The sequence below is a fragment of the Schistocerca serialis genome, chromosome 6 (assembly GCF_023864345.2).
Source record: "Schistocerca serialis cubense isolate TAMUIC-IGC-003099 chromosome 6, iqSchSeri2.2, whole genome shotgun sequence".
In the NCBI taxonomy this organism is placed as follows: Eukaryota; Metazoa; Arthropoda; class Insecta; order Orthoptera; family Acrididae; genus Schistocerca; species Schistocerca serialis.
This window is the reverse complement of record NC_064643.1, coordinates 682,340,648-682,357,197: the sequence shown is the minus strand read 5'-3', so window position 1 is coordinate 682,357,197 and position 16,550 is coordinate 682,340,648. Positions and strand designations below refer to the sequence as shown.

Sequence of the window (16,550 nt, the reverse complement as noted above, 5' to 3'; positions counted from 1 at the left end):
TTGGCAAATCAAAGTACTGAAAATCCCAAATGCAAGGATACATTTGACTTTAGTTTTTTTATCACATATTCAGTACATGAAATCAAGCAATTTATTAAGAAAGCAGAGCTGTACATGATCTCTAACAGAGAATTCAGAATGGTATAAAAAATGCCTATATGCTGCAATAGAAAATTCTGATGATCATGACATGTTTTTGGAAAATCTTCCTTCAAATTGTTTGCACAGACTCCACAGAGCATAAACACTGGTTGTTCTAGGACCTTGTGTAACAAAATGGTAAACATTGATATGCCGAAAAATTTCAAAGATGACATGTCAAATAAATCAGTCCATGCACAACAGTGCACGGTACCAATATATTCCAGAAAGCTGTGCACAAAAATGGAATTTTTCAAGGGGGACATATCTAAGGTTCTATTGATCATAGGTATAAAGGCTCAAGTGGTTTAGTTAGAACTTTGGCTAGCGATCATTTGTTTATTTATTGGAAGACTGGGCACATCGTAGCTATCCTCTAGTACAGAGTCAAAATTTAAACACTACAGAACTTCCTTCAGCATAGGTAAATTGGGTTGGTTCTTTTGCGTTAGGTGCGGTTCAGGGCCTTTGGCATCTTATAAAAGCACCATTTGTTCAGGGGCAGTTTGGCCATTTCTTCCACTATTATCTGAATAAAGGCTCAACTTTTAACTGTATATTCTTTAGATATCTATCTGGAAACGCCATTTTCCCATTTTCGAAGATCTTAATCCATTTCAAGGTACACTTACACAACCATGATTTTGCATGCAAGTAGTATGAATTGTATGGATGGCCACTTTTATAATTTCTATTTATGACAAATTGTTGAAATTTTTACCATTTTTTCTTAAGATGATCTCAGAGAAATTTTAAACTTTTTGCGATATCACTATCTGTTACAGAGATCCAGGTGAGGTTCAAGGTTACCCTACTTATGCATTTAAAATATGCTCACAATATCTAGTCTGAGACATAAATGTAGTTTTAACTCATGTAGAAAAATTATTTTGTCATGCAAAATTCTCTTGCAAATCAAAGCCCACATTTTTTGTATACTGTAAGTGTAGCCAAGAATGTTATGCATTTTTATATAAATTATTGTAAATTGAACTTGCACTGGATGAGAGTCTCGCACTTGCTTTTAACGAGAACAAGCATCTACTCTGCAGTATGGTCACTTTACATTGTACATATGTAATATCACTTTAAAACATTTTATTTTTATTCCTCAGGTGGTGGTTTTAATTTTTTCTTAATTTAATGTAAGACTCAATTTATATTTGGACAAAACAAACGGCATCATTTGAATGAAAAGACTGTCTAGTCTGCATTCCCAGGGTTGCGGGATTTATCACATGAGAAATGCTTCTAGACATCTGAGGTGTGTATGTACATTTGCATAAACTTGGGACATCATGCCCATAAAAGAAAATTTGTATTTTTAATGTGGTACGCAGTGACAAAAATAGGATAAAATTAGTCTTAACATGCCTGAAAAGAACTTAAAATGATTGCTAAAAGTGACTGCTAAAAATTATGCAAAAATAGAAAGACTGCAAATTCAGTAAAATACTTCTAGTAAGATTTTTACTCCTTTAAGATACAAATCACAAACTGGGCACTTTTGATGAATTGCGATTGATGAGTAAAGTATCCAGAAAAAATTTGGAGCATACCATTTTGTGTTAACCTTACAATATGTGCGCTCATTTGTTGTTTACATGAATCCAACTATATAAATGTGTTGAATTACATACATAAACTGTCAGAAAACTACTAACACATAGCATTCTTTTTACACTGAGGTGACAGAGGTCTTGGGATACCTCCCAACACCATGTCGTACCATCTCCTGTCCCGTGTAGTGCAGTAACTTGACATAGCTTGGACTCCTCATTGGAAGTCCTCTGTGTAAATATTGCTGCCTCTATTGCTGTTCATAATTGACACGTTTTGCCAGTGCAGGATTTTGTGCAAGAACTGGCCTCTTGATTATGTCCCACAAATGTTTGGTGGGACTGGTATCATGTGACCTATATGACCAATAATTTACTCAAATTGTCCAGAATGTTCTTCAGACCAACCACAAACAACTGTGGCCTGGTGGCATGGCCCATTGTCATCCATAAAATTCCATCAATTGTTTGGGAACATGAAGCCCATGAATGGCTGCACATGGTCTCCAAGCATTCGAACATAACCATTTCCAGTCAATGATCAGTTCACTTGGACCAGAGGACAGCCAACAGCATTATGGAACCACCAACTTACACAGTGTCTTGTTGACAACCTGGATCCATGGCTTCGTGGGATCTGCACCACATTGGAATGCTACAATCAGCTCTTTATGAACTAATATCTGGTTTCATCTGACCAAGCCACTGTTTTTCAGTCATCTAGGGTTCAGGTAAAGCCTGAAATTTGGTATTCTCTGCACACTGTTTACATTGTAGATCTACAACTAATGTCCTAAATGGAATGTCCCATGTGTCGAGCATCAACTACCATTTCACATTCGAAGTCTGTTAATGTCAATTCTGCAGCCATAATCACATCAAAAACCTTTTCACATGAGTCACCTGAGTACAAATGACTGCTCCACCAATGCACTGACACTTATACCTTGTATACATGATCCTACCACCATCTGTATATGTATACATCACTATTCTATGACTTTTGTCATCTCTGTGTAGATAAGAGTAAGCAGCACACCCTCTTGTAGGAGAGGAAACAAGGGAATAAGCAGAAAAATGCTCCCGTCAGAACACAAAAAAGGTGGATATGTTCCTCTTTAGGAGACAGACAGGAAAGTGGGGAACCAGCTGCCTCAATCCTCATTCTGGCTTCCTAACAAAAAATTTTGCCACATGAACATATTTGTGGTTTTTTGTGCTGAAACAGAGTAGCAGTGAGACAGTAGTGGTGGAAGAGGGATACGATAGTGCCAGTGGGAGGGAAAGAGAGGAGACAGTGATGGTCAGTGAGTTTCATTGGCAGTGAAAGAGAAAAAGAGATGGATGAAGACAATAGTATTGAGAGCAAAAGAGAGGAGGACAGTGATAGTTCACAAGAGTGTCACAGTAAGAGAGAGGGGTGTGTTCTATTTTCTTGGCATCAGTCCATATCAACAGCTCACGGGTACTCTTTGGTTCCTGCAGGGTCGAAGGAGTCCCTAGTGCCACAGGAGGGCAGTGAGTGCCCAAGTGGAGTGTATTTAGAGGAATGTGCAAGATGCAGAAAGGAGGTTGTCTACCAGTAGACAATAATGAGAGCTCCTTGGTCTAAGTGATTTGTCGACAATGAGTGGGGCCGATGATGTGCTGAGCATGTGGTAGTGGAGTTCTGAAATGTCTTGGAGAGTTGGTGTTTGGTGGGACTGTGTGATTAGTACATCACACAATGGACTGAAGGAAGATGGGTTGGATTGTCGGATATCACAATTCTTCTAACAGTGAGATTCAGTGTGTCTAGAGAAGTACTTTTTTCGATTGGGAGACACCTAACACTTTCTGGTTTCATCTCTGTGTTTGTTCAGTTAATGTTGTCCTCTGTAATTTTGCAGATGCTTATGCCTGGGGAACTCGTATAAATTTTGAGTCTTGCTGTTCTGGTACTTACACTATTGCCTCTTGCATCCAAGAGCAATATTTTGTATACATTTCAGTGTGGCCAATTCATGGGCCATGACATTTACACTTCTGTGTAAACTGTAGATTTTGACCAGCTGCTATTTACTGTGTATTGATGAAACATTTTTCAGTTAGAGGTCTAACTTCTGATTTATTAATATATTTTTAGTGAAAGCAGTCTATGGGCCATGATAGAATAATTGCTGTCCAGTGTAAACTGTAGATTTGGTCAGTTGTGATTTAGGTGCACTAATACATCGAGTTTCTGTTAGAGACATATGCTCTGATGTATTGACACATTTCAGCGTGAGCAACCAATGGGCTGTTGTATACCAGCAGTAGTTGTTCTGAGCAAACTACCAATATGGCCACTTGCAATAAATAACAAACTACTGTTGTGTACTAATTCCCACTTTTCCAGCCAGTGAGTTAAGTTCTGGTAGAAATGTGTTTAATCATCCATCCATCTCTCTCTCTCTCTCTCTCTCTCTCTCTCTCTCTCTCTCTCTCTAATGATTTGTACTGTGCAACAAAGAAAATTTGAGTTACATTTGCTGGCACATTGTACAAACTTTATTAACCTGGAAGACAAATTGTTTTACTAATGGGAATCACTTTGAATCATCACTGTAATTTGTCAAAAGCTGCTGTGTTACTGTATTATCGTGTTCCAACATACAGAATGAGCCTCTGAGGGTTCCTTGGGACTGAGGCCCGGTTTCTGCAGGATTTAGAATGTTTTGTATTAAAGAAAGCAAATATGTTTGCATGCAAAAATTTTTTCAGGAACAGTATGCGAGGATTGAGGTGGCTGGTTCTTCACTTTTCTGTGAGTCTTTTAAAGAGGAACATTTACTTTTTTGTGATCTGACATGCACATTTTTTCCACTGATAGAAACAATGCTCCATATGTCTCTGGAGAAGATTTATTCACTCTTTGCCACAAGGGCTCGAAAATCACCTTAGCGTAGCAGTTTCAGTCCATATTCTTTTCAATACATAGCCTATATTTTATAACATTTCCAATGATGTGCCAAACTACCAAGCATACCATGTGTAAGTTCACAACACTGCTTAACAATGTATGCTGCCACATTTTGGACACAGCAGCAGCAACAAACACATAACCTGCTATCACATATAAGTTGGACAGACAGAAGCAGAACTACTCCTAACAGATTACATTTTAGCACTGTATGGTAATGATTCTGCTCACATTCTCTATATGTGGGCCCAAAAGTGTTTATGGTTTGTTCAGAATGGAAGCCAATGTAATAGCATCTATGCCTCCAGCATATACCACAATACATGGTATTCAACACTCCAACGGAAAAAAAAACTCGATCTCTAGACCTCACATTCCATAAAAAGAATGTCTGCCTTGTGATTAAATGAATTTTTGTGTGTGTTGTGGTGCCTTTACTCTATCAGTTCCCACCAGTTGCTCTGATCACATACCTTTACCCACCTTTTGAAGTATGGTTTTCAGCATTTTATTCTCACTCAATAACAGCATTAACTGAACACACATTAAAAAGAGATTTTGCTACAGTGTGAATATGCTGCTTTGCTCTCTCTTCATGTAATTTGAAATGTGTTAATCTTTTTTTATGCCACAGTGCCAGAACAGCTTTCATTTTTGTGCATGTTCTGGATTATTTAGGTTATTTTGGCTACAACTAAGTTTAACAAGGTTCCAGAATGAATTTTTCACTCTGCGCGTTGACATGTCGGTAGAGTACTTGCTCACAAATGACAAAGGTCCTTGCTTCGAGTCCTGGCCTGGCACACAGTTTTAACCTGCCAGGAAGCTCATAACAAAGTTTTTGCAACTGGTTATTATGCAATAAATGGCACCCATCCATAGAATTCTTTATTTAACACTCCTATGTTGAGAGTAATACCTGTCTGCATATCCCAGTTCTAAAGTCACCGGCACATGATTTCCTACACCTCTCCTAGGGTGGATACCTGACGTACTCATACAAGGCAGATTATCCCACATCCAAGTAAGAGTAGTCTGAATGTATGTTGTAGTTAGGATAAAAATATTTAAAATATTAAAATTTGATATAAACTTTGAAGCAGATACTTCTGCATAACTTTAACATATCAATTTTATCAGAAAATAACATGCAATAATACTTACATTGCAGAATATTCAAATAAACCATAATAAGGGTTGAACATTTCCTTTGACAAGAGAAAAAACCATTCTCTTGCTAAACCACCATAATCCAAACCAACTTCACCTTCAAATTCCACCCACAGTTTTGTTTTCAGCAAATCTAGTCTATTGACACTGCTGATGATACGATATGAATCTTCTAAAATATTCTGTCGTCTTACTTTAATTTCAAACTTATTCGGAACATTATTCTGTAAATAGAAGAAGAGCATTTTACTGTAGGTGACAGTGATTATAGTGGTGTGCAAGCAAAACAACTGGTGTGTGCTGCGTTCTGTTCAGAGAGTGATGCAAATTACTTCATGGCTTTGCCTGTCACATCTGCCTTTGTCCCATGCCACACACTTACCCATTCCCTACGCTGGTAACTGGCAACCCTGGAGTAAGCATCACATTACGGCACTGTTTCTGCTTCTGACTCAACCTAAGAAAATTTATGTGCTCAGTAAACTGTCACTTCTGCACATAATATTTGTAAATTTTGCTTTATGCCAACCATTGTGCCAACTCCAGTAGCCAAATATCGTCACAATACATAAAATATAAAACGCAATGGAAAATGCTGTACACGCACCTTAAAGTGCTTCATAAAGACAGCTGGGGCATAGTGACAATATTGGCCAAGTGTCACACGGTACACTGCTCCTTGCCACTGAGCAAAGCACACGACCTGCCTGTTTATGTGCACACCACTGTAACTTAGGTAATAAGATGTTGAATTACATTCCATTCTATTACATGTATTATCAACATATCATATAGCCAAAATGTGGAATTAAAATATGGGGAAGATAATCACACATTTTGTATTTGGGAATATGACAGACTGATATTAGACACTCACCGGTTTTCTAAGCTGGGATTTCATATATTCATATTTTCTTTTGTAATCCCGAGAATAAGGAACTGCCTGAGGAAAGATAAATATTTTAAAACCAACTGAATTACAGCTGTCATTATAACAAAGATGAACTAATTATATACACTTACTGGCCCAGCTATTTGAGGATTTGATAATCTTGGATCTTCCCATTGTGTGGTACGCGTATCTGAAATATAAGAACAAACCCAATAAATAAGGACAAAATTCAGATAATGAACAGAAAAAGTCAATTGGGTAATTCTTTGTCATGACCTCTACAGAAATGAAGGAGGTACACACACGGCTTGATATATATTTAGAATTAGAGGTACTCTATCGAACTGGACCATCATGTTAATGCATATGAAACACTGGATTTGGCAATGAAATTTCAAATAGCAATCCTGCATACCCCCACCACCCAGACTGCTTCTCCCATCATGCATAGTTGCTCACAGTTTGGTCTTGGTAGCAACAGACAGTGGTCAAATGTGCGAGAGTTCTCTCTCTCTCTCTCTCTCTCTCTCTCTCTCTCTCTCTCTCTCTCTCTCTCTCTCTGTGTCTGTCTGTGAAAGAGAGAGAGAGAGAGAGAGAGAGAGAGAGAGAGAGAGAGAGAGAGAGAGAGAGGGGGGGGGGGGGGGGGAATGAAAAGATCAACAGATAATGATGGAGGGGGGGGGGGGATCGACAGAAAAATGAGGATGGAGGTAATGGTTGAGGGGGTGGAGGCAGGAGAAGAATATGGACAGAGATGGGGGGTGGGAGGAGGAGGATGAGATGGCAAAAGAAATGGGGGGGAGGAGGAGGGGAGGAGGAGGAGGAGGAGGAGGAGGAGGAGGAGGAGGAGCAGGAGGAGATGGCAAAAGAAATGGGGGGAGGAGGAGGGGAGGAGGAGGAGGAGATGGCAAAAGAAATGGGGGGGAGGAGGAGGAGAGGAGGAGGAGGAGGAGGAGGAGGAGCATATGGACAAAGAAATGGGGAGGGAGGAGGAGGAGGAGGAGGAGGAGGAGCATATGGACAAAGAAATGGGGAGGGAGGAGGAGGAGGAGCATATGGACAAAGAAATGGGGAGGGAGGAGGAGGAGGAGCATATGGACAAAGAAATGGGGAGGGAGGAGGGGGAGCATATGGACAAAGAAATGTGTTTTACCTTTTGTGTGAATTTTTATTGGTTGTAGTGGAATTGTTGCCTGCCCCTCTGTCTCTGAGTAAACAGATATTCTCACTGTTTTCTCTTGGAACACAGACATTTATGGGGCATGAAGAGCAGCACGACATAGGTGCCAATTGCCAGGATTTTCAATTTAAGAAAAAGATTAAATGTGACCTGTTTGCTTTGGGAGAAAACAAACCATTCCCTGTCCTTACTTATGTGAATTTTTATCCACAAAATAGACGAATTTCAACTGTTGCTTATATAAATATGATAGTTTTTTTATTTGTATTATCTAGTGCATGTACCAAGTCAGACAAAAATTAGAGTGTGTTCCCCATAAAAAAGACCAACAAGGGTTGGTGGAAAAAAGTGCTAACCCACAACAGTGCATTTTGTGTTACTGCACATTTTATGTTTGGTTGAACTGAAAGACAAGAACATAAATGATGTTGTTGTTGTTTATGCAGCTCTCCATGCTACTCTATCCTGTGCAAGCTCCTTCATCTCCCAGTACCTACTGCAACCTACATCCTTCTGAATCTGTTTAGTGTATTCATCTCTTGGTCTCCCTCTACGACTTTTACCCTCCACGCTGCCCTCCAATGCTAAATTTGTGATCCCTTGATGCCTCAGGACATGTCCTACCAACCGATCCCTCCTTGTGCCACAAATTCCTCTTCTCCCTAATCCTATTCAATACTTCCTCATTAGTTATGTGATCTACCCACCTAATCTTCAACATTCTTCTGTAGCACCACATTTTGAAAGCTTCTATTCTCTTCTTGTCGAAACTATTTATTGTCCATGTTTCACTTCCATACATGGCTACATTCCATACAAATACTTTCAGAAACGACTTCCTGACACTTAAATCTATACTCGATGTTAACAAATTTCTCTTCTTCAGAAACACTTTCCTTGCCATTGCCAGTCTACATTTTATATCCTCTCTACTTCGACCATCATCAGTTATTTTGCTCCCCAAATAGCAAAACTCCTTTACTACTTTAAGTGTCTCATTTCCTAATCTAATTCCCTCAGCATCACCCGACTTAATTCGACTACATTCCATTATCCTCGTTTTGCTTTTGTTGATGTTCATCTTATATCCTCCTTTCAAGACACTGTCCATTCCGTTCAACTGCTCTTCCAAGTCCTTTGCTGTCTCTGATAGAATTATAATGTCATTGGCGAACCTCGAAGTTTTTATTTCTTCTCCCTGGATTTTAATACCTACTCCGAATTTTTTTGGTTCCTTTACTGCTTACTCAATATACAGACTGAATAACATCGGGGAGAGGCTACAGCCCTGTCTCACTCCCTTCCCAACTACTGCCTCCCTTTCATGTCCCTCGACTCTTATAACTGCTATCTGGTTTCTGTACAAATTGTAAATAGCCTTTCACTCCCTGTATTTTACCCCTGCCGTCTTCAGAATTTGAAAGAGAGTATTCCAGTCAATATTGTCAAGAGCTTTCTGTAAGTCTACAAATACTAGAAATGTAGGTTTGCCTTTCCTTAATCTTTCTTCTAAGATAATCATAAGGTAAGTATTGCCTCACGTATTCCAACATTTCTACGGAATCCAAAATGATCTTCCCCGAGGTTGGCTTCTACCAGTTTTTCCATTCATCTGTAAATAATTCGCATTAGTATTTTGCAGCTGTGACTTATTAAACTGATAGTTCGGTAATTTTCACATCTGTCAACACCTGCTTTCTTTGGGATTGGAATTATTACATTCTTCTTGAAGTCTGAGGGTATTTCGCCTGTCTCATACATCTTGCTCATCAGATGGTAGAGTTTTGTCAGGACTGGCTCTCATTGTAGCTAGAACTTTCTAGTGGTACATATGGAACTACCTGTTACTACCATGTGATGCATTCAGAGATGCGACAGATAAAGTGATCACACTAATCTCAACTAAACTGGGGGTTAGACAATGGGACATCCAGGTTGGAATATCAAGAATATTATGAAAATAACATATTGCTACTCACCATAAAGATGACATGTTGAGTTGCGGACAGAGACAGCAGAAAGATGATTACACACTGAGCTTTCAGCCAAAGCCTTATTCAGAAAAGAAAACACACATTCATACAAGCAAGCACATCTCACAAAAACTTGACTTATCTCTGATCCCTCTGGTCAGAATGCAACTGCCACATTAAATGAAAGCAGCAATCAAAGCAACAACTGCATTCTGGCCAGACAGCAGTCATGTGCATGAGGTGTGTTGTTTATGTGAAACACTGTGTTTCTTTTCTTTTCTAAAGAAGGCTTTTGCCAAAATCTGAATGTGTTCCAGTCTTTTCATTGTGCCTGTCTGCAACTCAATGTGTCATCTGTACAATGAGAAGCAATCTATCCTTTTCATAATATTGTTAAATTGAGGGTTAGAACTTTCTTCTCCTGACCACTTCAGTTATTTGTTGTTCAATATTAGCATGTGACTACTTATGATAGTGGCTGTATCACTACACCCTAGTTAAGTTCCATAATTAATTCAGTAGCACTGAAAGGACGGTTTACTTTAGACATGTTTTTGTCCTGCGCAATCTCATGGAGAATTACTTGCGGAAATGTTTTGACCATTAGAATTAGTGAACACAGACAATGGGTCCTATTCTGATAGCACAAAGTTTGCAGCGTTAGTTCCATTTCTTTTCTACCTAGAGCAGTCAGAACACAAGAACATATCTGTAAGAAACTGTTCATCCACTCCTGTCAAGTTTGTACATTTTGATGAATTTGTCACTGTTGAAGGTTGAAAAATCATCACACAGTAAATATACCACAAAAATAGGTAGTTAAACACTGGAAGATCCAGATTGGAATATCAACAATATTCTGAGGATAGACTGCTACTCTCGCCATAAATGTGAGAATGCCGAGTTGCAGACAGCCACAATTAAAAGACTGTTACATATAAGCTTTCCACCAAATCCTTCTTCAGAAAAGAGAAATGCACACATTCACAAAAGCAAGCACATCTCATACATATATAGCCACTACTACCTCTGGCCATAGTGGCTGGAGGTAGTGGAAAGATTTATGCAAGTTGCACTTGCTTTTGTGTGTGTGTGTGTTTTTATATCTCATTATTCTGAGGAAAGCTTTGATTGAATGCTTTACGTAATAGTCTTATCATCATGCCTGTTTGCAACTCAATGTATTACCTTTATGGGGAGTAGCAATCTATGTTTTCATGATTCTCCAAGGCAGATCCTTAGTAACGCAAGCAGTTGTGTTTCCTTTTTGTCAACTTCTGCCCGAAGAAATAATTTTAATCCTAGTTCTCAACAGTTCAATTCTCAGGCTAAGACCAAATGAATAGTACACAAAACAAGACAAAGTGATATCAAACAAAAATTAAATTCCTGCCACATAAAAAGAAATTTTATACTAACTGTGATCTATGAAAAATATCCGGCCATCAGTATGAACACGCTCTTCCCACCCCTCTGGCAGAGGGCCCAGCTCATCCTCTGGTTTTCTGACTGGTGGAGCTGTCTGATTAGGCATAGGACTCGCTCTACCTGTTCTTGGATCAACCCACGTTGTAGAGCGTTCATTGTGGTCAATGAAAAACACACGACCATTGGGTGCCACCTGCATAGACCAGCCTACAGGTAAGCCTTCTGCATTAATTGTATTTGTTTGATTTGCACTAGTCACAGAAACACGCTGTTCAGACGGTGATGACTGTAATGGAAAAAAACAAAGAAATCTGGTGTTACAAGTAAACTGAGAGTAATGTGTGCACTATGGTCAGTTAAGCACATAATATACTTACAAAAAATTAAATTAATTCTTATATCAGAAGTGACAACTTTTTACCCATGCACAAACATAACAATAGGCCTATTCAATGCTAAGAAATTTCATATGAATATTCACAAATAATATGCCTCTTGTCAAATACAAATATGCATTAATGGCTTGCGAATTTAACAAGACTCATCTCACCTTACCTCAAGGAAAAAAATCTATTATTAAGCCGACTGTACAGTAATGATTAAAAAAAAAAAATAAAAACAACAAACAGAAATTACATCCAAGATGGAGAGTTTTAATTTTACAGTCATGGGCAGCTGTTGAAATTCAATACGCCACACTGTTATTGACAGATTGGACCTATCAAGATATTTTACCTGTGTACTGTAAGAACACGGAAGATTAAATTTTACTGCCACAAAGGTGACATCAGAAACATTAAGTGACATGGAGGGATAGAAAGGAAGAAGGATGAGGGTTTAACATCCCATCAACATCGAGGTCATTAAAGATGGGGCACGTGCTCAGATTCTTTCAAGGATGATGAAGGAGATCAGACATGCTCTTTCAAATGAACCATCCCAGCATTTGCCTGGAGCAATTCAGGAAAATCACATGTGGATTTTGAACCGTTATCCTCCTCACAGCGAGTCCAGTGTGCTAAGTACTGTGCCAGTTCGCTCGGTTTGGAGGGATAGAGAGGACTGAGAAACATGAAACTGATATTGAAAATTTCAAATAAGGCTTTAGAAGTGTGTGCATATTAATTACCACCTCTGAACCCTTTCACTGCTACAGACATGCTCCCTGCATTCCGTGCGGTGTTCCTGCTGGTATAAAATATTTATCATTGAATCTTTGGTAAAATATTAGGTGAAAAAATTTGATTTTTACCCATCTTACAGTCCGATATCTTCACTCAACAAAGAACTGAATTTCTCTCTGTTATATGGCATAGTTTTACTATACCAAATTAAAAAAAAACATTGGGCAAAATTTTAAAAGAGTTTGCAGATGCAAAAACACACTACATAAACTATGCATATAGTTTATTTTAGCCCATCATCGGAGTGAACAAAATGTAGATAAGGTATCAAAATTTTATGTAAAATTGAGAGCAGATTGGTATCTCATTTTTTCTTGAGTTATTGCGCTATATCCTGCATATGTTTGCATGCAGTGTGCTCATTTACATCCTTATGCATTGTGAATCATTCAGTCAAAGCAATTGTCATGTCTCCAACAATTCAACTTACTGAAAAGATGTCTTTGCAAATGATAGCATGCAATGATGCACATGCATTGCATGATAAATAGCTGAGACTTCTCTACTCATCAAAATATGAGAGTAACTTGTCCATGACAATGAGAGGTCAGCAGCTCAGGATGCATACAGACATCCATTGCACTACAGGAAAACCCAAGCGGCACACGAATAAGTGCCCACAGCGCCTGGGGGTATCGGTGTAGCAGTACATCTATACAAGCCCACAGCAGTGAAAAAGTTTAATAAATTAACACACTCCTGTGATGTCAACTCTGAGAAGATACTATTGGGATGTAAGAGAAGAAAATAATCTACTTCCTCCTTACATGGCAGACAGAACAGGAATCAAAATTGCATTCATAATGCCTACTACAATGCTATACTGATACAGCTTGCTGCGTTGTTACCTAGTTAAGGTTGGCAATGAGTGGAGAGAATCCATACCGGCCCAGTCACACAACTTCTGCTGATTTCTCAGTCCCCATAAAAGTACCAATTCATGTAGTGCACATAGTATGTAATCTACCAGTTGAGGTTAAATACAGTAGACACAAGAACAAGGAAAGAATGAAATTTAAATATTCAAATGCCCATAGTGAAGAATATCATATTTTAAGGTTTAAGATTTATGGAACAGTAACTATAAAAACAATTCAAGAGGAAGTAATCACTTTGTGGAATATACTTTAAAACCACAGACTAAACTTAATATTCCAATAAAATAACGCAATTTGATATGCTGCATATGGAACTCTAATTTACATGAATTGACATGAGTAGTGCAACCAGTATCAGACCATGCCTGACCGAAGCACCAAGGTTGACTATTTTGACAGCAGATTTGCTAATGGCCATGTGCTGATGGTACTGTGTTGAAGGTAAATGGTCTATATGGTAATATAAGATCTTGTACATGCACATATACACAACAAAATTAAATTATTCTGAAAGTGCTGAGTAGATAGTAGGTTACACTACCATTCACCTCTCACAATAAATAATACAAGTATAACACTGTATTGTACTCAAAATATGTTAATTGAAATTAATGCATAGGTTGAGAGCAAAATTACAAAGACTGAAGCAGAAACATCAATTATTGGAAATCAGATTAATTTACTTGCAAAATTAATCAGAAAATTATGCCATCATGATTACTCAATGAAATATGCTGATGCTACTGATATTACACAGGAGTGGCTTTCTGCCCGATTTTGATTTTGTTCCTTTACTGGCTGTGTAACAAAATGCAGCACAATTTTTAAATGGTACAACAGTGAAAAATCCTGGGTGCAGTACAAACACTAGACATAGCAAAGAAAACCATCCACTGGATACTGGAAGCACTGAGTGACAAATACACATAGCAACAAGAACTGGGTAATGGTAGTTTTACTTCCAAATCTTTTTTCTGCAATTACTCTCATGAGAAATTTTTAAATGACATGATCATTTTAGCAGGACAAGACACTGAATTACGACTGAGTCAGATGATAAAAACTACTGTATTCCATGTATAATACATTATAACTGTAATCTGATGAGTCCCCTGTACAGTAAAGCAAGATTTAACTTGTGCATTTCGCTACTGTAAAACTCTGATTCTGAAACCAACCGAGCCTAATTTATTCCAATCCAGGAGAAACCTTCAGGATAGAAGGTTATATCTAATTAATAAAAACTTGTTTTGAAATAAATGATGAATGAAATCTTTACTCCGCAGTTGTGTGTGCTCTCATATGAAACTCACGGCAGATTAAAACAGTGTGCCTGACCAAGACTCAGACTTGGGGTCTTTGCCTTTCACAAGCAACTGCTCTATTGACTGAGCTACCCAAGCATGACTCATAACCCATCTTCACAGCTCTACTTCTGCCAGTAACTCATCTCTGGCCTACCAAACTTCACAGAAGCTCTCCTGCTAGATTTGCAGGACTAGTACTCTTGGAAGAAATGGTACTGCAGAAACATGGCTTAGCCACACCCTTTGTGATGTTTCCAGAAAGAAATTTTCACTCTGTAGCAGAGTGTGCACCAATATGAAACTTCCTGGCAAATTAAAACTGTATGCCGGATGGAGACTAAGTTAGGACAATGGTCTTTCGCAGACTCTGGGGATGGGTTGTCAGTTGTCTTGGGTAGCTCAGTTGGTAAAGTACAGCCCACAAAAGGTAAAGACCCCAAGTTTAAGTCTCAGTCTGGCACACAGTTTTAATCTGCCAGGAACTCAAACAAGATGACATATTATTTATGCAAATACAATGTTATGATAAGATATTGTTCAGTCACTTTAAGGTAAACATATTTTCACACAGCAACCGATACATATATTGATACGAGGACAGATGACTACAGAATAGAGTGGGCATCAAACAGCTTACAAGTGCTTATGAAAGCTCAATTTATACAAAATATTTAATCAGAGGGTATGGGAGATTTTTACCTGCTAAGAGACAAAATCTAAGTATTCTGCTGTTTTCAATGCCTCTTCTATTTGATTATCAGTGGTATGTGTGTTTGATACATGTTTGCAAATTTTATCCAATCACAAATATGGTAACCAACAAATCAGGCAAATTACATGTTGACTTCTCACCGTTTGCGATTCCCTGGGAGATGCTGCCGGACTAGGAGCTTCAGGAATTGGCTCACTGTTCTATACCAAAGAAAAAAATATTGTAACATCTGTTTTTCATTGGAAACACTTATTTACTTCACCCTTACATGAAACACTAAAAAACTGTACACATTTATAACGAATATTAACACTAATTGGAAATTAGTATTTACTAAAATCTGTATCTACAAGTGTTCACGCAGCATTCCACTAATGCCTTCGTACAACTGCATTTATTGCAAACTGCATTTATTATGAAAAATATTAATCATATGTGACATTTTCCGCTATTTTTCAGTTTTCCATAACAATGTTGTGTGACTTATCATATCCATGTTAATGGTGGTTGAACTTCGTGGCTGTCAATTGAATTACTTGAAGTAATGACTGTGCAAGAAAGAAAATATGGAGGAAATAATAATTACAAAAATGTGACAAACTTCGTATATTTTTTAAAAAAGTGAGACTGAGGCAAGTACAAAATTGTTCATTATGAAATTGATCCACATTGCTAGGTGCCAGCCCCTGTGTTTTTAATCAATTTTTCATTAGTCTGAAATAAGCATAGCAGGATGACTGCTTTTTCCACACACTCCCATTTCTTGAGATTTCCACCAATTTTTTGAAGTTTTTTTAATCTTTCTTTTGTAGTTCATTCCTTCTGATCCTTTATCATCCACTGAATAGTATGTTTCCCAAACATACTAACACACACCATATTACAATCTCTGTTATAAGTAACCATGGAAAATCCATGATGGAAAGTAACAATATTATTGAAAGGATAGTTGCTACTCACCATATAGCAGAGATGCTGAGTCACAGATAAGCACAACAAAAATGTTGTCAGCTAATGAGCTTCGAGTCAACAAGGCCTACATTGGAGATCGAACACGAACGCATCCTGACTCTGACCACCGAGGTCAGACTGCGAGCGGTTGCGCATGACAGGAGATGCAACTGGATGGTGGGGGTAAGGGGGAGGCTGGGGTGGGTAGGGGGAAGGATAGCAGGGCAGGGGGTG

General features: G+C 38.3%; 1 protein-coding gene across 6 annotated transcripts in view; it reads right to left on the bottom strand.

Annotated features, from left to right (window-relative positions):
* Nucleotides 1–16,550, bottom strand: part of LOC126485091 (E3 ubiquitin-protein ligase Nedd-4) — a 187,818-nt gene that overhangs the window by 54,990 nt on the left and 116,278 nt on the right. For all 6 annotated transcript variants that reach the window (XM_050108697.1, XM_050108700.1, XM_050108698.1 and 3 more), the window contains exons 9-13: nucleotides 15,506–15,565; nucleotides 11,276–11,570; nucleotides 6,835–6,893; nucleotides 6,689–6,754; nucleotides 5,806–6,035 (exon numbers count right to left, since the gene is read on the bottom strand). In XM_050108697.1, the coding sequence (XP_049964654.1) occupies nucleotides 5,806–6,035; nucleotides 6,689–6,754; nucleotides 6,835–6,893; nucleotides 11,276–11,570; nucleotides 15,506–15,565 (710 nt within the window). The remainder of the gene's footprint in view (nucleotides 1–5,805; nucleotides 6,036–6,688; nucleotides 6,755–6,834; nucleotides 6,894–11,275; nucleotides 11,571–15,505; nucleotides 15,566–16,550) is intronic.